The 23,420-nt window shown below is 37.1% G+C and overlaps 3 protein-coding genes across 3 annotated transcripts; 2 read left to right on the top strand and 1 right to left on the bottom strand.

Annotated features, from left to right (window-relative positions):
- The first annotated feature begins 5,926 nt into the window (after positions 1 to 5,926).
- On the top strand, positions 5,927 to 7,163 carry LOC127899306 (uncharacterized). Its single transcript, XM_052432655.1, has 3 exons — positions 5,927 to 6,405; positions 6,498 to 6,639; positions 6,900 to 7,163. Exons 1-3 carry the CDS (start codon positions 5,927 to 5,929, stop codon positions 7,161 to 7,163), a joined length of 885 nt encoding a protein of 294 aa, XP_052288615.1.
- Positions 7,164 to 12,299: 5,136 nt separating this feature from the next.
- On the bottom strand, positions 12,300 to 13,616 carry LOC107176644 (uncharacterized). The gene is made up of 2 exons (XM_052432654.1): positions 13,288 to 13,616; positions 12,300 to 13,068 (listed from the first exon to the last, which is right to left on the bottom strand). Exons 1-2 carry the CDS (start codon positions 13,614 to 13,616, stop codon positions 12,300 to 12,302), a joined length of 1,098 nt encoding a protein of 365 aa, XP_052288614.1.
- Positions 13,617 to 18,043: 4,427 nt separating this feature from the next.
- Positions 18,044 to 18,463, top strand: LOC127899305 (protein PELPK1-like). The gene has a single exon (XM_052432653.1). The coding sequence runs from the start codon at positions 18,044 to 18,046 to the stop codon at positions 18,461 to 18,463; it is 420 nt and encodes a 139-aa protein (XP_052288613.1).
- Positions 18,464 to 23,420: the final 4,957 nt, after the last annotated feature.

Genomic DNA, 23,420 nt, shown 5'->3' with positions numbered 1-23,420 from the left:
GAAATAAAAATCAATTACTATAACTAAAATTACAAGTTTTTCTAGAAAAGGAACGATTTTGATAGAAGATTGAATCTTAAAACAAAAGAGTAAAATTAACGAAATAATGCTTCTTCATCATTATGCTGATTTAAGTAATATTCATTATTCCAATATTTTAATTATAAAATTTAACAAATGATTTCCAAGGAGTCTAGTCAAATGATTTTCAAACAATTTTATTTAGATAACCACTTGAGTTCGAGAATCTTAGGCGAGGTAAAATGTTATTTTTAAACTGTAATCCCCTTTCACTACCTTCTAAAAGTACAACAAAGTAAAAAAGATATAAAACAAATATTAGTGAAACTTTAAGTCAACTAGACCTCATATGACATATGTGAACAGAAAATTGTTTATATTAAATTTTTTAAACATTCAAAAAATACTGAATAAAATCATTTGGAGACCTTTGTTTGAGGTGCTATTTAGCCACTCGCCTTAACTTTTAATTATGCGAAAACATAATTCATCATTCCTTGATAATTCATTACAATACAAATGTTTATAATTTATTAGACTAGAACGACCGTTTGTCTAATCATAAAGGGGGCAAAAAAAATCTTATTTATTTGTTTGCTTTGACCGCGCAATCGGTTATAATTTTGTTCGACAACAAACCGCGAGGAGCCACGTGCCCAAAATAAAAATGTTACTTGATTTTTGGACTGAAGCTGTTAATAATATTTAATGGTAAAAATGACTCACACCGTATGATTTGGTAAAACTGTTATGAAGAGTCCTAAATTTTTAACAAGGGATACTAAAATCCTCTTTTGGCTATAATAACTTTTGGTCTATTAACTCCAATGTTTTATAATATTAGAAATATAATAGTAAAATAGATGTAACAATATATACATTTTAAATAACTTCGATATTTAGCAAATGGGTTCGTAACCCATTATCAACCGTTCTTGAGCGCATGGGTTTGAGTTCCAACAATGATTAGGACTCAACTTCCCTTCTAATAGGAGTTTACTTGTCTCTCCAATTTTGGGAAAGAATAAATCTCCGTCCAATATTAAGTAAGGGTTGACCTTCGGACTCTTCCAAAATAGAATTATTAAAGAGAGTCCCGATTGATTTCTAATTGTAAATATTAGTAGAGCTTTAATTATAATATATTAGTATATAAAAAAATAACTTCAATATTTAATAAAATATTTTAATACTTTACAATATTATATTATATTAAACTAAATTTTTTAATAAATAGAAACATAATATTAAAATAAATATACAAAAATATAAATTATCTTCAATATTATGTAAAATAATTTTAATATTATTAATACATGAGATATATTTTATTCATTGTAAAATCTATTTAACCCGTAGACTTATTTAAATTTTTTATTAATAAATATAAATATATTATTGAAATAAATATAATAATTTGCATTTTAAAAATTATATATTAGAAATATTCTAATACTATTAGTCTATAGATAAATTAAATAATTTAAATTATATTTTCATTTTTAAAAATTAAAGTTAATTTTTTAGTTACTATCTACAAAGAGTATTATAGTAAAAAAAGGGTCTTGATTTTCCTTATTGAAAACTTAGGAGTTTAAATGATCATTTCCCCAAACCTTATGAGGGTAGGTATCAATTCCCTTTTTAATATGACACTAGTTGACCAACAAAGATAAAAATGAATTATATAAACTAGCTATAGTATAAATATTTTAAAACAACATAATAATATAAAATTAATGTTTTGTATGTGAAAATACATAAAGACTGGACTAGCCACAAATAATCCCACTATCTTGAGAGGAAAAGTAGAAAATTAGAAAATCAATTCGATTAATATAATTTGCATAAATTAACCGTATCTTTTACTAGCATAAAATACGTGTATAAGTATCTATAAAACCTTTATGGTGCGTTTACTTCAAGGAATGGGAATGGGATGGAATGAGAATGGGCTGAGAATGGGAATGGGCTAGAATAAGAATGAGATTTCAATGTTTACTTGGCAAAAATAAATGGGAATGAGAATGTGCTGGAATGCAATTGATGTGTTTAATTGGTAAAATAAATGGGAATAAAGAATGGGAATGAGAATCAATTTACCAAAATACTCATAGTATTAATAATTAATAAAAATAATTAATTTATTATTATTAACAAAATTATCATTATTGTTGTTGTTATTATTATTATTATTATTATTATTATTATTATTATTATTATTATTAAAAATAATATTAACAATAATTAATAATAACTAAAATAATAAAGTTAATAAAATTTAATAATAATAATATTATTATTATTATACAGCTTAGCAGTTTATTATTTTATACACGATCTCTAGATTTCTTTTGAGTTAACCCTTAAAAAATTTGTAAAATTAAAAAAAAGAGAAAAAAAATGTGTGTTGCTACATTTGGAGGTCGATCTAATTAGTAAATATGGAAGATTATTTAGAGCCCTAAAAGACGATGGAAAGGTCATCTTTGATCCGTTTAAGCCTTTCTAGCCATCGATTTTATGAAATATCCATAGTTAACCCTTTTGAGCTGTAAAAAAAAAAAAACATTTTCTTTGTCAAACTTATCATCTTGACCCACTTAGATTTGGAGTATTATCCAATATCTTACACGTTTCATCACCTATTTATGTTTGAGAAAAATATAAATAATTATTTTGTTCAATGAAGTTGTGCCAAAAAAAAAAAATTTGTTGTTTCAAAAAAAAAGAAGAAAAAAAATAACAATAATAGGTGAAATCCACCTTGCAACTTCCAAAAATAAATAAATAAATAAATAAAAATTTCTCTGTATTTTTCTCAAACATACACTTTGTTTTTCTTATTTCCCCTCCTTTGTTAGCCATGTTCCTAGCCTACGTTATGTCCTAATAAAAGTCCTTCTTAATTTTAGGGAACTATAATCTGAAGTAGAAGCTAGTTATATGGGCTAAAAGGTTGTAGTGATACATATAAATAAAAAGAAGAAAAAAGAAAAAAAAAATAAATTGGGTTGACTAGCATTTTTATTTGACTTGATATCGTATTATTTCTAAACTGATGGCATATTTCTTTCATCTTGGTGAGAGCATGTGATATCACTTCTTTATTATTTTCTCTCAATTACCATTCATTGGAATAACTATTTTTATTGGGTTTAATTTCTTTGTGAGAGTGTCACTACTTCCATTGAGATTTTGGGGTTTGACATGTCATTCTTGAAAGTAGCTATGACAAAGTCTACTGGACTGATTCATGTGGATGGTTGATGTGGGTGTGATGTTTCTTTAGACTGGAGATAATGCTTATACTTTTATTTGATTACTATCATTAGTCTGATTGAATAAACATGATTGTTAAAAAAAAAACATTTTGGATTTGAATTTTGTTTTTGCTTTATTTGCTAGGGACTACCAATAAGCTGGTTGGGAGGTGTGTTGAGTGTTAGAAAATATATATTTATAAAGGAGAAAATCGTCATTTTACACTTCAAGTTTTACTAACACCCTTACTTTTATGTATTTAAGCTTCTTGTCATTTAATTATGTGTGTTGTATTATAATTAAGTATTTTATGTATTTTAGGGGCATCATAGTCATTTCACAATGAACAAGAGATCAGACGGCAAAACGGACATCACTTTTGAACTCAGGACGGTCGAAAACCTTAGGAGGAGTATAAAAGAAAAAATGGCACTGTTCACATGTACGGTACTACCTACGTTACTGTTCACGACACTGTTCACATAGACGGATCGATGACGTGACATTGATCGATGATGTGGCATTGACTGATGAGGTGTCACCATCCTGTTGGACTAAAATTCTTATGCACTGTTGATTGGTGACGTGGCATCATGTTAGTGGACAAAAAATTGCGCGTACGGTACATGCATATACACAGGATTATTTTCAACCAAACCGCGTTACTGTTCAAGCCGAGTCAAATTGTGTCACTGTTCAAACCGCGTATTGTTGACTAATGACGTGGCGCAATCCTGAGCGTCCAAGCTGTTTTTAATCCGATGGCCATGATTTACTCAATGTATCTATAAAAAGGGGACATCTCCCCCCTAATTTGGCATCTCTGAATCTATTTTTGGACTCCATTTTCTGTAATTCCTTCTCCATCTTATATTTTCTATGTATTTTAATAAATTTCCATTTTGCCCCTAGTTCAATTATGAGTAGCTAATTTTCTTTCAAGCTTGAGTTGAAGGTGAAGTCTCAACATGTGTCATGGGATTTATTTGGTAAATTTATTTTCTCTTTCCCTCTAGTTTTTATGGATGTTTTGACTTCTCGTCGACAAATAATAATAATCTTGTCTAGATACCGCCCTGGTTTCACTAGCTCCCTAGTACAAGGTTATTATTATTTGGCACGATAAGCCCTTAGCACCATATTGATTAGAGCGTGGTTCATGAGGTGTGGATTCCCCCCTCATGATTTAATTGACATTAATAAGGAATATTTAGCCCAAGGTGCATGTTGATACGGATCTAAATACCCAAGTACGTCATTTCAATAGATTTCGCTTTAATTTATTCTTGTCATTTTAATTCCAATTTTAGGATAATCTAAGTAACTTTCACCACAAATCCAACCACCCATTTAGAAAAATTAATTCTACACACAATTAAAATCCACCTCCTCGTGGGATCGACACTCGTCACTATTGATCTATTCTACAATAGATTCGTGCACTTGCGAGTTCAATAAAATTTGCACAACAGTTTTGTCGGCGTAAATCCTTCGATGCTTAAGTTAGCACAAGGTGTTTACGGGAAAACTTATATGATTTGTGTTGTATAGATTAGTTGCAATATTTTTAATACGAAATATCTCACAAATTTGAATATAAGAATCTCTGATAATAGTTTGACAGAGTTTTCCCTTTACTCTCAATTTTTCTGTCCCTTTCTCCATCGGTCTCCTGGCTTCTTATAGCCATTGTCCCACGTTTTCTGCGTATTCTTCATGCCCCCCATTTTCGAGTGATGGCAGACCCTCATGGGTCTCCAACCACCGAATCGTGGGTAAGCGTGGGATGCCATGTTTTTCCCAACGGTTTGAGGCATAGCGAAACTGTAGCGATTTCGTGAGATCATGTGCTCTTTCTTTGGGTGATGAGTATCTGACCGGTATATATCTCTGGTCGGTGCTCGTCTCTAGTTGGCACATGCATGTATAAGATGTTTTACCAGGACTCTTCTTGTGCCATTCAGCTGAGGAGATTCGCCTCAGGGTGAGAGATAAGGGCATGGCCGAGCTGGTACTTTTCATTACTCAACACCAGTCCCCCAGTTTCTGGTCTTGCGAGTGAAATGAGTTGAGACTAGAAATTAAAAATTGGATCTGGCAAACCTCGGGCCACATTCCTCTGGTCCTTGTTTATTGTAATGGACCCGAGGTGATGTCTCTTGTTTAAAGAGTTCTCGGCCCAAATATGGGCCTTCGTGAACGAGTCCAATACGCTGCTGGGCTGACATCTCTCCATGCCCTTTTAATGGCCAGTGACGTGTAGCTTTTTGGCCTGTTGTTTTTTAAATTTGAAATGGCGGCTTATCTACCCTCGATATGTGGTGATTGAGCTAACATTTACGTAACTTAAACGCCTCTGTTCCCCTTTTTCGTCTTAAATCCCTAAATTGGAACTGCCATTGCGTTTCGTTATCTGTCGTTCCACCGTAAGCCAACTCCTTCTTTGGCCTTTAATCGTACTTTCCGCACCGGAGGCTTCCTTTTGCTGGGCTCTTTCTCCGTCACAGCCACGCCACCAGTGTCGATCTATTCTAGGTATCGCCTTTAAATTCTTCTCTGGTTGTTGTTACTTGGATTCTGTATTGTCCCTTTTGTACCAATATACTTGGATTTATTGTGCTTTTCCTTTTAAGATTTCACTATGTCAAACCGAAGAGGAAAATTAATTGTAGACAAGAGTGATGAAGAGGTAGAGAATTCGTACCCCAACCTTTTAAGACCCACTGGTCCTCCATACACTTCTAGTAGTGTAGGCCCCTCCTATAATATGGATACCCTTGAGTACCCTCGTCCTAAGGTCATTTTGCCTTCCCCTGATTTTGAGCCTATGGGAAACCATAGGGGTCAAGCATCAGGTTCTGGTGAAAACCATAGTCCTGAGGGGGCTGGGGACCCTGAGGAAGAGGGTGATGGTGAGGAGAGCAGTTTCGAGCTGAGCAGACCCTCTGAAAGGAGAAACCTCAGTCATATGATAGAGGCAGATGATTACGTCATTGACTATATTACTTGTGCCACTACCTACACTAACCTATTAAAGCTTAGGAACCTTTATAACATCCCTGAGGACGCCATCCTTGCTATCCCTAGGAAATGTGATGTTCACAGTCGGCCTCCTAAGGGGTATGTAACGCTGCATCTAGAGAGCTTCAAGTTAGGGGCTCGATTACCCCTTCAACTTTATTTCGCCAGGATATTGGGTGGCATGCATCTAGCTCTAGGTTAGCTTCAGCCGAACGGGTGGAGGGTTCTTTCGGCCTTGTTTGTGCTATGGGAAAGGTGTGGGCTCGAGGAGCCTTCCCTCAAGGAGGTAAAACATTTGTACTAGCTGAGGAGCAGCCCAAAGGAAGCAGGCTGGTACTACTTCATGTCAAGCTCTGCGAAGAGGAAACCTATCACCGGCTTTCCCTCATCGTGTAAAAACTAGAAGAATAAATTTTTCTTTGCTGGGGGAAATTGGTGTCCAGCGAGCCATTCGCTTGGTGGTGATATTCACCTTCCAACGCGTTTTGTCACCCCCATGTTGTTTATTATTCTATACACTTTACGTCTCTGGTTGTCACTTATTTGGCTCTATAACCTTGTTTGTTCTTTCAGATTCGTGAGGCCTGATCAAGAGACTCGACGACGATCCGCTACTCAAGGTAGAAACTGCTCTGGTGAACGCATCTACCTGCTACGATCTCCTGTCGTCAACAAATCTTGTTGGGTCTTGCTTAGTGGACGTAGCTACCGAGATAGATAACAAGATCCTTAGTGCTATGTCGAAGAAACGTGCTCAGGGGTCAGGTAGCTCCAGCAATCCCCCTCCTCCCTTGAAGAGAGCCAACGTTAGTTCTTCTAAGGCTCCTACTCCTGCTCTGCCCCCTCCTCCACCTTGAAAGAATGACGGGGAGAAGGTTTACAACAAGAGTCCTGAGGTCAGCGCTCAATCTAGAGATCGATCATCTCCTCTTCTGCCTCGGGACCAAGGTGACTGTTTGACCCCCTACTAGAGGGACTATAGCAAGTCAATGGGACCCAAAATGGTCAATAATATTGAGAACATGAATCTTAGCGAATTGGCTGGTTCTATTCAGAGGGTCTCTTTTAAGCTGGCTACTTTGGTTTCTTGCTACAAGAACAGGTCCACGCGCCAGGAGAGGAGGCTTCAAGCGGACAACTAGGACTTAAAAAAAAAGGTTGAGTCCGCTAATCGTTCGAAGGAGAAGCTGCTCAATTTGCATAAGCAGATCATAGACCTGGAGGAGAAGGTGGCCATTGCTGACTTGAAGTCTGATCTCCAGGCTACACAAAGTGAGCGAGATACTTTGAAAACGACCTACGAGGAACAAATCAAGTCCTTAGATGAGCAGGTTGTCGAGCTGAAGGGCAAATCTGCTGAGGTGGACGACCGGCTGGATGCAGAAGATAATTCTGGGCTCGCCTTTAGCTATAAGTGCATCATGTTTGTGCTCAAAGAAGAATATCCAGAGCTCAACATGAGCAAGCTGGAGGCGAGAGTGCATAAGTATATGGTTGAGTCAGATCAGGGGGATAAGGACCAGGGGGACCAGGATCAGGTTGAGGCTCCTTCAGGTGGGGGACAGGAGAAGGAAGCAGGGGATCATGCTTTGGGAGCAGGACAGGGGTCAACATCTGTTCCTCCAGAAGTTGTTGATCCTTCTCATTCCGAGATTGCTGATCCTTCTTCTACGGAGGCTGCTGAACCCCACAATCCCTAAACTTGCTTTCTATGTAAATTTTGAATTTTTGTTTATTTGCAAACGTTTGACCGTTTATAAACTTTTGATGCTTTCCAGCTGCTTTTTTACCATGATTATGTTTATGAGTTGTTTATGCAAATTACCTTGAAAGATATGTCTGCTTGTCTTTGAGTGATCGAGAAGAAATAGGCGATCTCTTGCCTTAACGATTTCATAGACTTTTGCTTACTAGTCCTTTGGACGATCGAGCAGGAATTGGCACATGTTCCTCTTAGTAAAATTTTGTAGAATTTGCCTGTTGGTCCTTTAGGCGACCGAGCATGAATAATTTTAAGGAATTTTCATGTTGGTCCTTTAGGCGACCGAGCAGGACTAAATTTATAGAATTTGCCTACTAGTCCTTTAGGCGACCGAGCAGGAATAGGCACTCTTTTACCTTAGTAAATTTTATAGAATTTGCCTGCTAGTACTTTAGGTGATCGAGCAGGAATAGGCACTTGTTTACCTTAGTAAAATTTTGTAGGATTTGCCTGCTGGTCTTTTAGGTGACCGAGTAGGAATAAACACTCATTTGCCTTAGTAAAATTTTATAGAATTTTTCTGCTGGTCCTTTAGGCGACCGGGCAGAAATAGGCACTTGTTTATCTTAGTAAAATTTTGTCTAACAAGGGAGTTTTATGTTGAATTCATCTTTATTGAACTTTGCATGGATTACAAAAGGCGAAATACATGCATGTGCCATAATTCATCATACATTTAGCAGAAATAACTTATTGGAATAAAAACTTGGTAAGGCGTTTTGCTTACTGGAGGTATTTCTTCAAGTGCTCAGCGTTCCACAACCTCTTTACCTCTCGTTCGTCTGGGTAAGCCAGCTTGTAAGCTCCTGAGCCAGTTATTCATACTACCCTGTACGGGCCCTCCCATTTCGGGCCAAGAACGCCATGGTTAGGATCTCTTGTGTTTTAGGTCACTTTTCTAAGTATCCAATCTCCTGCTCGGAACTGCCTCATGCGTACATTCTTGTTGTAGTAGCGCATGATTCTTTGTTGGCATTGGGCCACTTTCTGCAAGGCCCATTCTCTTTTCTCCTCCAACAGGTCCAGGCTCATGCAGATCTGCCCGTCATTTTATTCCTTGTTGAAATACTCTGTTCGATGTGTTCCCACCCCAATTTCTGCTGGGATTACTGCCTCATGACCGAAAGCCAAGGCAAACAGGGTTTCTCTCGCGGCAATTTTATGGGTTGTCCGGTAGGCCCATAACACTCCTGGTAGCTCGTCGATCCAAGCTCCATTCTTTTCTCCCAGCTTGGTTTTCAGGAGTTTCTTTATTACTTTGTTGGTTGCTTCTACCTGCCCGTTTGCCTGGGGGTGTGTCGGGGTACAAAACTTCAAATCTACACCCAAGTTTTGGCAAAATTCTCTGAAATTGTGGTTGTCAAACTACTTCCCATTGTCTGTTATGATGGCATAAGGGATCTTGTATCTGAGGACTCCCACTTCTACCCATTTAGTGAAGTAATCTATAGCCACAATTGCATGTGTTGCGGCTTCTCGGCCCTTGGGTAATGGGCCAATCAGGTCAATTCCCCACTGGGCAAAAGGCCATGGGGATGACATAGTGGTTAGCCTTTCTGGGGGTTGAGCAGAAACCTCCGAGAAGCTTTGGCAGATTTTACAGTGTTTTGCCATTCCCTTCGCATCCTAGTGCATAGTCGGCCAAAAGTATCCTTGCCGAAGTGCCTTGAAAGCCAAAGTCCTTGCCCTCGAGTGGTTGCCGCATATTCCTTCATGCATCTCCCTCAGCACATAGTTTGCTTCCTCGTCATCCAAACATCTCAAGAGGGGTAAAGTGAATCATCAGTGGTAAAGTACTCCATCGAGTAGCGTATATCTTGCCTCCCGACATTTCAACTTTCTTGCTTGCTTCCTATCCTCTGGTAAAATATCGTCGCGGATGTATGAGAGAATCAGGTCCATCCAGGATTTTTCAGTGTTCACCTGCATTACTTCTACCTCCTCCCCTATACTTGGCGAGGTCCTTACTTCCAATGGAACCGACTTAGATAACTTTGGATCCACAATTGCGGCCATTTTGGCCAACATATCTGCTCGGTAATTCTCTGTCCGGGATATCTGCTTTATTTCTACCTCTTGGAAGAGCCTAATCATCTGCTTTGCCTCCTTCAAATAAAGCTCCATCTTCTCTTCCCTCGCTTGGAATTGTTCGTTGAGCTGATTACAGACTAACTGGGAGTCTGCTCGGATTTCTACCCTTTCTGCTCGTAATGTGTGTGCTAGCCTGAGCTCGGTGATGAAGACTTCATATTCTGCTTGATTATTCGTGAGCTGGAATTCGAACTTCACTGCATAGGACATCTCAGCCCCTTCTGCGCTCCATATTACTACTCCTGCTCCGGACCCTTGTTCACTACGTGACCCATTAGCCATTACCAGCCACATCCCTTCTGGTTTCTCTGGTTCGACCGATTGTTCCTCATGAACTCCTTCCCCTAGTTCCGTACAATCAACCATAAAATCGACCAAGGCTTGGGCCTTAATTGCTCCTCGAGATCTGTAAGATAAGTCGAATTCACTCAGCTCTACAGACCATTTTACTAACTGACCAGATGCATATGGTTTTGGGAGCGTTTGCCTAAGAGGTTGATTGGTCATCATTATTATCCGACGGGCCTGAAAATATGGTCTGAGCTTGCGTGCTGCCGTTATTAAAGCCAGCGCCCATTTCTCCATTTGTGGATATCTAGTTTCTGCGTCCACCAGGGCTTTGCTAGTGTAGTGCATGGGGTGTTGCTTTCCCTCATTTTCTCTGACTAATACCGAGCTGGTAGCCCATTTGGAGACAGCTAAGTACAAATACAATTTGTCACCCTCTCTCGGAGTCGATAGTAATGGGGCACTGGTAAGATATTCCTTCAGCTACCCAAATGTCTCCTCACATTCTGCTGTCCACTCCATTTTCCTTCATTTCTTTATGGTTTGGAAGAAAGGGTGACATTTATCCGTGGCCCGTGAGATGAACCGGTTCAATGCTACCAACTTCCCTGTAAAGCTCTGTACCTCCTTAACTGTTCGGGGGGGACTTCATTTCTATTACTGACTGTATTATTTCTGGGTTGGCCTCTATCCCTCGGTGGCTTACCAGGAACCCTAAAAATTTGCCTGAGCTAACTCCAAATGCACACTTCTCTGGATTCAACTTCATTCGGTACTTCCTCAGCAGTTCAAAGGTCTCTTCCAAGAGCTTCACGTGGTCTATTAGCTCTCTAGACTTCGTGATCATATCGTCCACGTATACTTCCATAGTGTGACCAATCAATGGCTTAAAAATTTTATTCATCAACCTTTGATAGGTAGCCCCTGCATTTTTCAGGCCGAATGGCATCACCCTGTAACAAAAAAAATCCATGTTAGTTATAAATGTGGTACTCTCCTCATCCTGCTCGTCCATGGGTATTTGGTTGTATCCCGAAAAGGCATCCATGAAGCTAAGCAGACTGTGACCCGCCGTTGAGTCAACCAATTGATCTATCTTAGGTAGGGGAAAGCCATCCTTCAGGTATGCCTTGTTAAGGTCTGTGAAATCCACACACATTCTCCATTTCCCATTGGCTTTCTTTACCAATACTACATTAGAAATTCAGTCCGGGTATTTAGCCTCCTTTATGAATCCTGCTCGCAACAGCTTCTCCACTTCAGCGTTTATGGCCTCGTACCTTTCCTGGTTAAAGCACCTCCTTTTCTGCCTCACCGGTTTTGTGCCTTTCCGAATCGCCAACTTGTGGCAAGCTACCTCGGGATCAATTCCTGGCATGTCCTCATGCGACCAGGCAAATATATCTGCATGGGATTGTAGGCACTTTACCAGCTCGCCTTTTATTACCTCGTCCATTCCCGACCCGATCCTTACCACTCTGCTCGAGTCATTCCTGCTCACCAAAACCTCTTCCAATTTCTCAGCTAGCTCCTGGCAACCCTTTTTAGAGTCTCCTCGGTTATCCAGAGTGGTAACTTGTAATGTTTCCTTTGCGGCTGTAGCGTAACAACTCCTCATCATTCTCTGGTCACCTTTTACTACGCCCACAACCCCGTTCACTCTGTATGTCAACGCCAGATAATGTGTGGATATCACGCATTAGCTTACCTTCATGAAAGGTCGCCTCAGTATCATCTGGTAGGGGCTTTTCTCTTCCACCACTACAAAGTCCAGCATCACTGTCTTTTCAAATGGTTTCGCTCCTACGGTAATTGACAGCTCGACGATCCCTATGGGGGTCAATCGTCCTCCTCAAAATCCTTTCAAGGATGTGTTCGTCCGCTCCAATTTCAGGTCCGCAATTCCCATATCGTCTAGAGCCGACTTAAATAGTATGTCGACTGAGCTGCCCGTATCCACCAGTATTCGCTGGAATTCCTTGCCCGCCACCATCGTCTTAATCACCAGTGCATCCTCATGAGGGTATAAAACACCCTCTTCATCATCATCTGTCCACATAATGGGAACTTGTCTTACTTTCGCCCTCTTGGCTGTTGGCAAATTGAAGAGCACCTCTTTGCTAGTCAGAGCATATCTCCCATAATTCTTTCGCGCCCTGTTCGAATCTCCAGCCAATGTTGGCCCTCCTACTATCACCCGGATAATTGGCTGCTCACGCTCCAGACTCTTCTCGACTCCATCCCCCAGCGTATATGGTGATTCAATGATAGGGAATGCTCCATCTACATACTCATCCAAGTATCGATTTTTCACCAAATCCTCCACCTGAGTCTTCAAGTCACGACACTGGTTGATAGTGTGACCATGAGTGTCGTGGAATTTGCAGAATCTGCTTTTATCCCATTTGTGAGTGGGTTTGGTTGTAGGGGCAGGAGGGTACAGCAGGCCTCGTCCCTCGATCCTCTCATACAACTCCTCCATAGAGACTTTCAATGGGGTATATTGTTTATACGCCAAGCTCTGATCAATCAGTTGGACTGCTTGGCTATCATGGATATCGTCTCGGGCTGGTATTATAGGCAGCTGGTTTGGTCTACCAGCCTTGGAGTTATTCAGTGCCCTGGGAGCGTTATGATAAGGATGGGCATCTATCTGCCGGAATTCTCATTGCTGCTCTAGGAATGGGGGGCGTTGAGGCTGAGGTCGGCTGTGTTGGAACTGTTGTGGTCTTTAAGTTATGGGATAAGGGCGAGACCGAGTTGATATTCCCCCCATTACAGACGATTCCCCAGTTTGCTTTCCCGACCCGCTCCCACTTAGTGTTCTTTTTTCCTTTCACCTCAGCTCCTCTAACTGCTCGCTCTTTATCCTCGCCGTTTTTTCTTCTTCAATTTCTATGTCCCTCCTCGCCTGTTCATACCCCGCTGAGTAGCTTTGAATGATAGGATTTCTCAGGTTGTACCACAATCGGCCTATCCTCACACCTTCTTTTAATCCTTTCAACACGTGCGGGTGATTGAAAGCCCCCAGATCCAGTACGACTCGATGGTATCTCTTCACAAATTCGCGAAGGGATTCATGTTCCTCCTGCTTCATCCTCATTAATTCCATCATATCGTCCTCTGGGGCTGCCGCTCCGCGGAACTGCTCAGCCAACTCTTGGCACATCTACTCATATCTCCTTATACTTCCACGTGGCAGCTTACGGTACCACTTTCGGGCTCGTCCCTCTAGTGTCAATGGGAACGCCCTGCACCTCTAAGCTGGTGTTAGCCCCTGTACACCTGTCATGTCATTGAAACGCTCAATATGCAACAGCGGGTCGCTTCTCCCGGAGTATTTGAGGTCGGGAAAGCGAAAATCTCTTGGGATTGCAGTGCCCATAATCTCGGCTGACAGCGGAGATTCTTCATCCAGTATTATCCTCCAGTTCGGAGGCTTTCTCTTGCCCTAGATCTCATCCATCACCTACGCCAACCTGCGTACCTCACCCTCCAATTCTAAAGCACGGTCAGGATCGTGCGCAGCTACTTGATCTCGCTCCTGCTCGGCATTATGTAGCCGCTGTCTGAGCTCACCTTCATCAATATTCGCTGCTCGGCCATCAATTTCCAGAACTCGTCCAGAGCGAGATTGGTCTCTCCCTTCATCCACACGCTCTCCTGGGATCTGACCTGCACTTCTATGGGGATGCACCCCATAGGGTTGGTCCACCAGCGGAGGGATCTCCTCGTTTCTACGCCTCCATAGGCTGGGTTCTGCAACGGCTTCGTCTCTCACCGCGGTGGTCTCACAATCCCTTCTCCGCTCATCCCTCAGCTCATGTAATATAGATGTGAGAGTCGCCATTTGCTTCTCCATCCGTTCCATTCGATCTTGCATCATCCTCTCTCTAGCCTCATTTGCAATCTCTCGGAGAGTTGTCGCCCCCTAGGGCATCCTTCCTTGTCACATCCATAACCAATCGTTCGCTGCTCCTCTGCTGACTACTAACTTGGTGGTAGCTTTTTATCCAGCTCCCCACAGACGGCGCCAAAATGTTGATGCTGAAATCTGATCGCCCTTTGCCCGACCAGATCGTTCCACTAACACTTGTATAAGCTATGGAGAGGATGCTGCCCTTTGCCTTCTTTAGCAATTGTTCAAGCTCTTGGGGTTGGAATCACCATTTTTCTTCTCTCTAATCCTGCGTTCACAGAAACCGATCAGAGATGCCGGTAGTTTTGTCGGCGTAAATTCTCCGATGCTTAAGTTAGCACAAGGTGTTTACAGGAAAACTTGTATGATTTGTGTTGTATAGACTAGTTGCAATATTTTTAATACGAAATATCTCACAAATTTGAATATAAGAATCTCTGATAATAATTTGGCAAAGTTTCCCCTTTACTCTCAATTTTTCTGTCCCTTTCTCCATCGGTCTCCTGGCTTCTTATAGCCATTGTCCCATGTTTTCTGCGTATTCTTCATGCCCCCCATTTTCGGGTGATGGCAGACCCTCATGGGTCTCCAACCACTGAATCGTGGGTAAATGTGGGATGCCATGTTCTTCACAACGGTTTGAGATATAGCGAAACTGTCGCGATTTCGTGAGATCGTGTGCTCTTTCTTTGGGTGATGAGTATCTGGCCGGTATATATCTCTGGTCGGTATATATCTCTGGTCGGTGCTCGTCTCTAGTTGGCACATGCCTGTATAAGATGTTTTACCAGGATTCTTCTCGTGCCATTCAGCTGAGGAGATTCGCCTCAGGGTGAGAGATGAGGGCATGACTGAACTGGTACTTTTCATTACTCAACAGAATATTTGGCATTTGACAATCCTGCACCAAATGAAGAAAAATGAAAAAGTTAGCAAAACTTGTCAAATTGACAGAGATGAAGATTGACAAATTGCAGAGGGATTAAGTGGAATAGTGCAAGCTTGAAGCCTATAAATTGAAGTCATTTGTTCAATCGAAATCATCCCTAAATTTGTTAAGCTTATAAGTTTCTAAACTTTTGCGAGTTTGGAAGAGTGTGAGCAATTGGAAAGTGTGTGTGAGAGTACTGGGTGTATTTGGGTTCTGGCAAAGTGATGTTTCTTTACTCAAATAATTGTTAATAATACAATTATTTTTCTCTTGCTCCCGTGGACGTAGGCATATTGTTGAACCACGTAATTCTTATGTCCTTTATTTTTTTGTAATTATTTGGTGCGCTTAATTCTGCATTCCATGCACAACATTAAGTAGTTGGTGTAGAAGATTGACTAATGATGGAAACATGTCTCGCGTCCTTGTTAATGAAGGGGTTGGTTCGCGTTTTATGCCCACAATTTTCTCCATAATATCATCATATTAATTATAATTCATAATGACAAGAAATAAAGTTTTTTTTATTTCCCCTCATTATTCAACTTAAGAATCTCTTAACCATTAATTGAATCAATGAATCACACTTTCATCGCTAAACTATACCTTCTGCAGTTCAATTAGTATATTAAGTGTATACGATATTACTTAATAATAATTGTAGATCCATAAACACTTGTGCAAATAATTTTGTAGACCATATTATATTTTTAAATTCAAATAATTATAATATTTCACTTAAATTTGTACAACAAAAATTCTAGAGCATAACTCAATTGGTCGTGAATGCACTTTGAGCCTATTGTTACCTAAATTAAAAAAAAAATTAACGAGCATTGATTTATGTTTAATGTGTCAGATTTATTATTTTCTTGCAAACCCTTGAAACATACACACACACACATATAAATATATGCTGTTTGTACAAAAATATTTGTTGCTATATATACTTCCTCGTTCATCACATATTCACGTTCCGTTCAGCTAAACTTTTGCAAACACCAAACAGCAATGCCACGAGGTCACTCAACCCAAGCCCAGCGCGGAAAAAGCAGAGAAATGTTTGGCCCATAAAGGTGGGTCTGGTTGATTTTCTGACCCAGATCAAAGTTCGTACTCCCTTTAGTAAAATGACCAATTTCAAGAAAATGGCTTTCAAATAATTATGTTTAGAAAAATGATCAATTAGCATGGTACTTTGGATGCTTAATTAATGAGATGATTATCTCTGTTTTCTCCTTCCCAAACATACATCCTTGTTCCGCATGGATATTCTTGAGCTTTCTTTGACAAAACCATCAAAAAGCGTGGAGACCGAGTATTAATCTGACTAATCATTTGATTTTACTAAGAAAATCAGACTTTTATTATCTTTATATCCGGGAGAAATAATGATAATTGAAAAAAAAAATTAAAAAGGTAGTTACCGTTCGCATACAACAATAGATTGTCTGTATGAATGGAATATACAAGTTCTGCATCCAACCACAAAAGCTAATTAATCAGGCACAAAATCTTTATCATGAAGCGTGCAATCTTCTTTCCTGTAGAATTCAAATACAATGAGAAGACAATCTGATAAATTAATTGGACAGGAAAAGATGGGAGTAAGAGAGATGACATTTGGCTCCGTTTGGTACAGCTTATTAAATAGAGCTTATAACAGTAGAGCTTATAGCAGTAGAGTTTATACCAATAGAGCTTTTGGACAAAAAGTCATTAGGTGTTTGGTTGTCAATAAAAAAAACACTTTTGAACCATTAAACTGTGATAATTTTTATATTATATATTTTTAGAAAAGTTTTCTAACCTCTACTCCCAAAAGCTCAAATTTTGGGCTTTTACTAGTAGAGGTAAATTAGCTTATTTAAGTTAAAAAAACTCTACTAAAAAAATAACCAAACACCATAAAAAATTTTAAAAAGTGCTTATACGATTAAATAAGCACTTATAGCTCTTAAATAAATCATACCAAACAAGCACTAACATCCACAAAGAAATGGAAGTCAATTACGTATAAGTCTGTTTTTGGAAAGGGAAGCTACAAATGCTAAAAGATTGACTGTTAAATTAAAATAGAGATATATATTTCCCTATATTAATTAACAAGATCTAATTTAGTGAAACTTATGTCAATTAGATATCTTTTGACATATGGCCAGAAAGTTATTTATTAATATTAATTTTTTTTCTTTTCTTGTTATAGATTCACGCACACTTGAAAGTTTGAACCCAAGATTTAAGCTTTAGAAAGACTACTCCTTACCACATGAACTTTATTAATAGTAATATTTTTTTTTTGGGAAAAGTATTGAACAAAAAAATTATTTAGAGATTATTGTTTTAGCCATTTGCCCTTTTTTTGAATACATAAAAAGATAAAGAATCATTCCTCCATATAACGATTTCACTACAATATAATTGCTTACATAACATATTATACAATGATATATAATCGTACATGATGATGTATGTGGAGTTAGCAGAAGTGAGAGGTTGATGAACTAAGAAGACATAAATTTCTTACCGAGTACTAACCCAAGCATAATTTATTTATGTTATACTATTTTAGTCATACCTACCCAATATTTAAACCCTTTATTCAACACTTCCCCACACCTATAAAAGCCTCGTAACACATGAAAATCAATGCACAAACACACTTGATCCCTTTTCTTTTGATTCTTATTATTACAACACAATATATCTTTCATCTCTTAAAGCCTTATTCGCCAATAGTTCAACCATGGCGTCTTTCTCTCTCCCATCCGTTATGCTACCACTTTTGCTAATCACTTTATCGTCAATGAGCTATAACATCGATTTGGTCGATGCTCGCCATCTTTTGGAGGCAGCAGTTCCAGAAATACCCAAGCCTGGATTGCCTAAGTTTGAACTACCACCGTTACCAAAACTTGAACTACCACAAATTCCAAAGCCTGAATTGCCTGAGCTACCAAAAAAACCTAAAGTACCTGAGATTTTAATGCCCGAGCTACCAAAAAATCCTGAATTGCCGGAGATTCCGAAACTTGAGGTGCCAAAAGGACTTGAAGTGCCTGAATTGCCTTCTTTCCCTCATCTACCTGAGCTTCCTAAGCCCACATCTCCCGCCATCCCGAGTCTTCCCAAGGAGATCCCAACTCACTCAACCTCCAATCCATAAATTTCACGTCTTCAAATGCTTTCATGAGCTTCATCTGGCTCTCTGTAGAAGTATATTAATAACTTATATTTGTGGGTTCTTCTTTTGAGACCTTCCTATTTGTCTGGTTTCCTTTTAATTTGAGGATTTTTCATTATTACTTTTAAGTCTGGGATACGACTCGTGATGAGCTGGGCTCCGTAGGAGTACTGTACTACTGTTGTATTCATATATGGATTGATATATACTATATTTTATGTTTAATTATTAATTTGATTTGAGGCTTTTGATTTTATATATATATATGCTTCATCACGTACGTACATTACATTTAATCTTCATTTTGATGTCAGTTGAAAATATATAGCAAAATAAAAGATACATTTCATATCTTTGCATGTTCAACGTTCCACCATATTGAAGATTGAAAGCCGTAAACAAACATCAGCAGCGCAGAAACATTGATATATTATCCTGTCACCTTTTTAAATTTTAAAATGATGATGATGATGATGATAAATAATAAAAAAAAAATGTATATTGCCGACCATTTATTTCCGAGGGACCTCAAAATCCATAGGTGAATAGCCTGTTTCCGAGGGATTTTAAGGTTCCGTCGGTAATTAGAGAAAAATGCACATGTGATTACCTACAGTAGCATTTTCCTTGGAAAAAATAACAAAAATCCCTAGGTGGAGTGAATTTTTTTTGGTGGGTATTTCCGTGCCAAAATTTGGAGCGACGGCATCGTTGAGCCCCCTAGGAAATAGGAATTTTTTTTAAACAATTTTTTTTTTTGTTTTAATATCAGGCGACGGTACCCATATCATGTTTTAGCTCATCACTTTGTGATTTTTTTTTCTCCTCATCCATAAATAAACATTTTGCAATTTTTTGAGGAAATCGTCTCCAAATTGAGTCAAAGAAAGCGAATATTAGAAATGAAATTCTTAACCTGTATCAAAATCCTTACTTTGCTCCGATGAGAAGACACGTGCATATATTGACGTTCATCAGGAAATAAAAATCAATGATAATCACTAAATTACAAGTTTCTCTAGAAAGAGAAGATGTTCATAGAAGATTGAATCATAAAATAAAGGAGTAATAATTAACAAAATTTAATGTATATTTAGAACCAATGCTCCTTCATCATTATGCTGATTTAAGTAGTAATCATTATTACAATATTTTAACTATAAAATTTAGCAAACCAAGGGCTAATCAAATGGATTCAAGCAATTTTATTTAGCTGGCCACTTGAGTTTGAATCTTAGGTGGGATAAGGGGTTAAAAAGTATTTTAAAGCTTTAATCTCTTCCCCTATGTTTTAAAAATATAAAAAAAATTATAAAAAATTAGTGAAACTTTAAGTCAACTAGATCTCAAGTGACATATATGAACAGAAAGTTGTTTATATTAAATTTTTTAGACATTAGAAAAATACTGAATAAAATCATTTGGAGACCTTTGTCTAGGTGCATGTTTAGCCATATGCCTTAATCTTTATTTATATGAAAAGAAAATCCATCGTTCCTCGATAAATTCATTACAATACAAGTGCTTATAATATATTTGATTATACATAACAATAATCGTTATGATGTACTTGGAATTAACACAGTGAGAGGCTGATGAACTAACAAGAAATTTATTTCTTACCAAATACCAACTCAATCTTTAATTTATTAATTTATTTATATTTTGGTCATAGCTACCCAAGCTTGAAACTCTCTATTCTACACTTCCACATCTATGAGATACTTAGAACAAATGAAAATCAATGCACAAGCGCACTTGGATTGCTTTTGAATTTTGAGAGTTTTAAAAGTAATTTTAAAAATTTAAAAATTAATTTTAGTATTTGATTAAGTTTTTTAAAAATCACATTTGTTAAAATTATTGCATCTTACAGTAGATTTTGAAAAATAAGGAAGAAGTAACTTTACTTTTTAAAATTTAATTTTAAGATCACTTTTACACTTAGTATGATTTCATGTATATCCTCATATATATACTAAAAATATAAAATTATCTTTATTATTTAGGAAATAAAATCATTTACTTTAAGAGATTATTATCATCAAACAAAATAAAATTAATAATATAATATATTTATTCTAGTTATCAATTATTATATATACACAACTAAAAATATTTTATATACGTGTTTATAAATGTGTAAAAAAAATTTACTCAACATTATTTCTAATTTAGTTATTTATATTGTTATAATAATTTAGTAATAAAAATTATTAAATATAAATGATTGCTTTTAGAACTCGTAGCATTTTCAAAAAGGACCAGGATCCGGTGCTCGGCTGAGCTTGTGTTGAGTATTGGATCAACGGTCAACAATCTCTTAGAGCTTACATAGAGCAATTGCTGACCATTGCTGAGCACCGGATTTGTTTTCTTTTAAAAATAAATTTTACCAAACATTTAACTAATTTTTTTCATAGTTGTTTATTTATACAGCATAACTTGCAGTAATTATTTTAAAACTTATAGCATTATCCTTTTCTGTTCATTGTTATTACAACTAAATATATCCTTCGTCTCTCTTAAAGCCTTATTTTTCCATCAGTTATTAACCATGACATCTCTTTCTTTTGCATCCATGTCTCTTTGGTATCAGAAAAAGGGGGGGAGGCAGGTCAAATTATCTGAGTTTATTTGAAAAATATTTAATTTTATCTACGCGTCATTCCGGTTATGATCCCGGCATATTAAACCGATTATGGCGGGTGAGACCGTTGGTCAGTAACCGAGTAAGAAGGAAATTTTTTTTTTTTAAAAAAAGGTATTCTAATAATGAACTCTTTATTTATATCAGTGTCTACCTTCAATTCTTGTACTAGAGATGGAATCAAGAACGAAGGAGAAATTAACTTCTAAGTAGAAAATGACAAAAATTGTGACAGTACTTTGGCTTTAAGCAATTGGGGTACATGGTGAATTCTAAAAATTTCAACAAACAAAATTGACAAAGATTGTAGATTAAATTTCTTAAAACCTGATAATATTATCAAAACTAAAGAAAGAACTGTTGGAATAAAAAAGTGAATTTCAAACAGGAAAAATTCTTTATTTTGAAACAATTAAAAAATACAAAAAAGATTAATTACCTTCATATTGAATTGGTCCAAGTTGGATTTAAACCATTGAGTTGTGAAGGCTTAGATACTCCTTTATTTGCATGTCTAAGAGATTGTAGGTTTCTAGATTTTACAGATTCACTCTTAGGAACAATTGAAACAACTCTTTGCAACGGACCAATTTATTTTGGTTGTTATCCAACTTTTACATTACAGTTTTATTAAAATGACAAAAATATTGGATGTCTTAACTTTGAATAATAAAAACATACAATTACAAGATCAAACCGGGAACACTTCCTGTAGCTTTAATGCATAAAATTCTTTAGAAACCAATGTTCTCTGCTTTTAGCACAAAAGCTTCAAAACACAACAAAAAGGAGAAACTTTATTAAATGGGATCAAATTACAATTTGTGAGAATGGACAATGGAAAAGTTACACAATTTTAAAAAGTACAAAACACAAAACTAAAAGAAATAGAAACAAATGTTGATAGAAGTGTATTAATATCATTTGCTAGGCAAAGAGCATTACAATTTGAAAACTTGAGCTTAGGATCCTCTGATCTCAAATTGGATCATCCTCAAGAGAGCCAGCTAGAGCCTATTTTTCTTCAATTTCTAGACCTCCAAAAAGATCAGATCTCTGTTAAAATATCTAGTGATGATGATGATGCAGAGCATGATAAGCTCGGTGGTTCAGTCATCAGCTTAGTGTAGCTTAATATCTAGTGATGATGATGATGATGATGTAGAGCATGATAAGGTCGGTGGTTCAGTCAGCAGCTTAGTAAATGCGTTATGCTGACTTGGCAAGCTAGTTACAAATAGATGTGTAAAGTGCGTGTGTGTGAGTGAAGTTTCTAGATGGATTTAGTAACAGATTCATGTATGTTATCGTGTATATAAATATCAGTGGTTAGAATCATTTTTGTAAGTTTTCAGTTAATGAATAAGAGCTGATTTGATTTTCTATCTCTTCCCTCATTTTCTGGTTCATTTTCTTAGTAACCAAACAAAGCTTTACTTCATTTTAAACAATCTCCGATGAGTAGATAATTCTTCAAACAGATCAAAACCATATTATTCTATCAACGAACCTGAACCTGTCCAAAATAAAAGTACAGAAACTGAGTCCCCAGGAATGTCACTACATATTCATCCATAACCGATCATAATGAATTAGATGCTTTAGAAAAAAAAAATGAAATCAATAAAGAATTTTTGAGAAAAGATTTTTAATCAAAAACAAATGAAAAAAGATAAAATTTGTTTCTTGACAAGGAAAAGAAAAGCTAGAAATTCAAAAACAATATTATGAATTCATGAACAAGAATAAAGCTCAAGTAATATTTTTCCAATGCTTTGGATATTATGCAAATATTTACAATAATAATTATCTATTTCCCAAACAATAAATATGGCAAGGAGGTAAAAATTTGGCAAACTTCTACTGGGGATACTACTGAATCAACACATCCACCACTTAGAGACCTTAAAATTTAGTATAAAGACACTTAAATTGTAGCCTCACCTTTCAAATAAAAAACGACAAAAAAGAACGATAAAGATATAAAAAAAATTCTTGACCAAAAACAAATATATAGTCAATATTTGGAAACCATAAAAACTCACTCCACAAATTTTAAATAAAAACTTGGAAAGAGCATATGTGAAATCCTTATTCAAACCCCATGAAATTCCAAGAAGTATTAAAAAACGAATTAGCTAAAAAAGAATTTATAGAAGAAATCGATAAAACACTTGCATTCTAAAATCACAACTCAAACCTGATACACCAATATTACTTCTACATCAAAAAGACTTTCTACATCAAAAGAAGTCAATGCTTTAAACCATTCAAGTGATAGCCAATCTA

The sequence above is a fragment of the Citrus sinensis genome, chromosome 8 (genome assembly GCF_022201045.2).
Source record: "Citrus sinensis cultivar Valencia sweet orange chromosome 8, DVS_A1.0, whole genome shotgun sequence".
Lineage (NCBI taxonomy): Eukaryota > Viridiplantae > Streptophyta > Magnoliopsida > Sapindales > Rutaceae > Citrus > Citrus sinensis.
The sequence above is the reverse complement of the archived record's forward strand: the minus strand, read 5'-3'. Positions and strand labels throughout refer to the sequence as shown.

What these genes read in the sequence shown, in the direction of transcription:
- LOC127899306 (XM_052432655.1), top strand. Translation starts at nt 5,927, where the DNA reads ATGTCAAACCGAAGAGGAAAATTAATTGTAGACAAGAGTGATGAAGAG. An exon ending in CACAGTCGGCCTCCTAAGGG is followed by an intron (nt 6,406 to 6,497) that starts GTATGTAACGCT and finishes GCATGCATCTAG; the next exon opens with CTCTAGGTTAGCTTCAGCCG. An exon ending in AGCCCAAAGGAAGCAGGCTG is followed by an intron (nt 6,640 to 6,899) that starts GTACTACTTCAT and finishes GGCCTGATCAAG; the next exon opens with AGACTCGACGACGATCCGCT.
- LOC107176644 (XM_052432654.1), bottom strand. Translation starts at nt 13,616, where the DNA reads ATGTGCCAAGAGTTGGCTGAGCAGTTCCGCGGAGCGGCAGCCCCAGAG. An exon ending in GAGCAGTTAGAGGAGCTGAG is followed by an intron (nt 13,069 to 13,287) that starts GTGAAAGGAAAA and finishes TAACGCTCCCAG; the next exon opens with GGCACTGAATAACTCCAAGG.
- LOC127899305 (XM_052432653.1), top strand. Translation starts at nt 18,044, where the DNA reads ATGGCGTCTTTCTCTCTCCCATCCGTTATGCTACCACTTTTGCTAATC.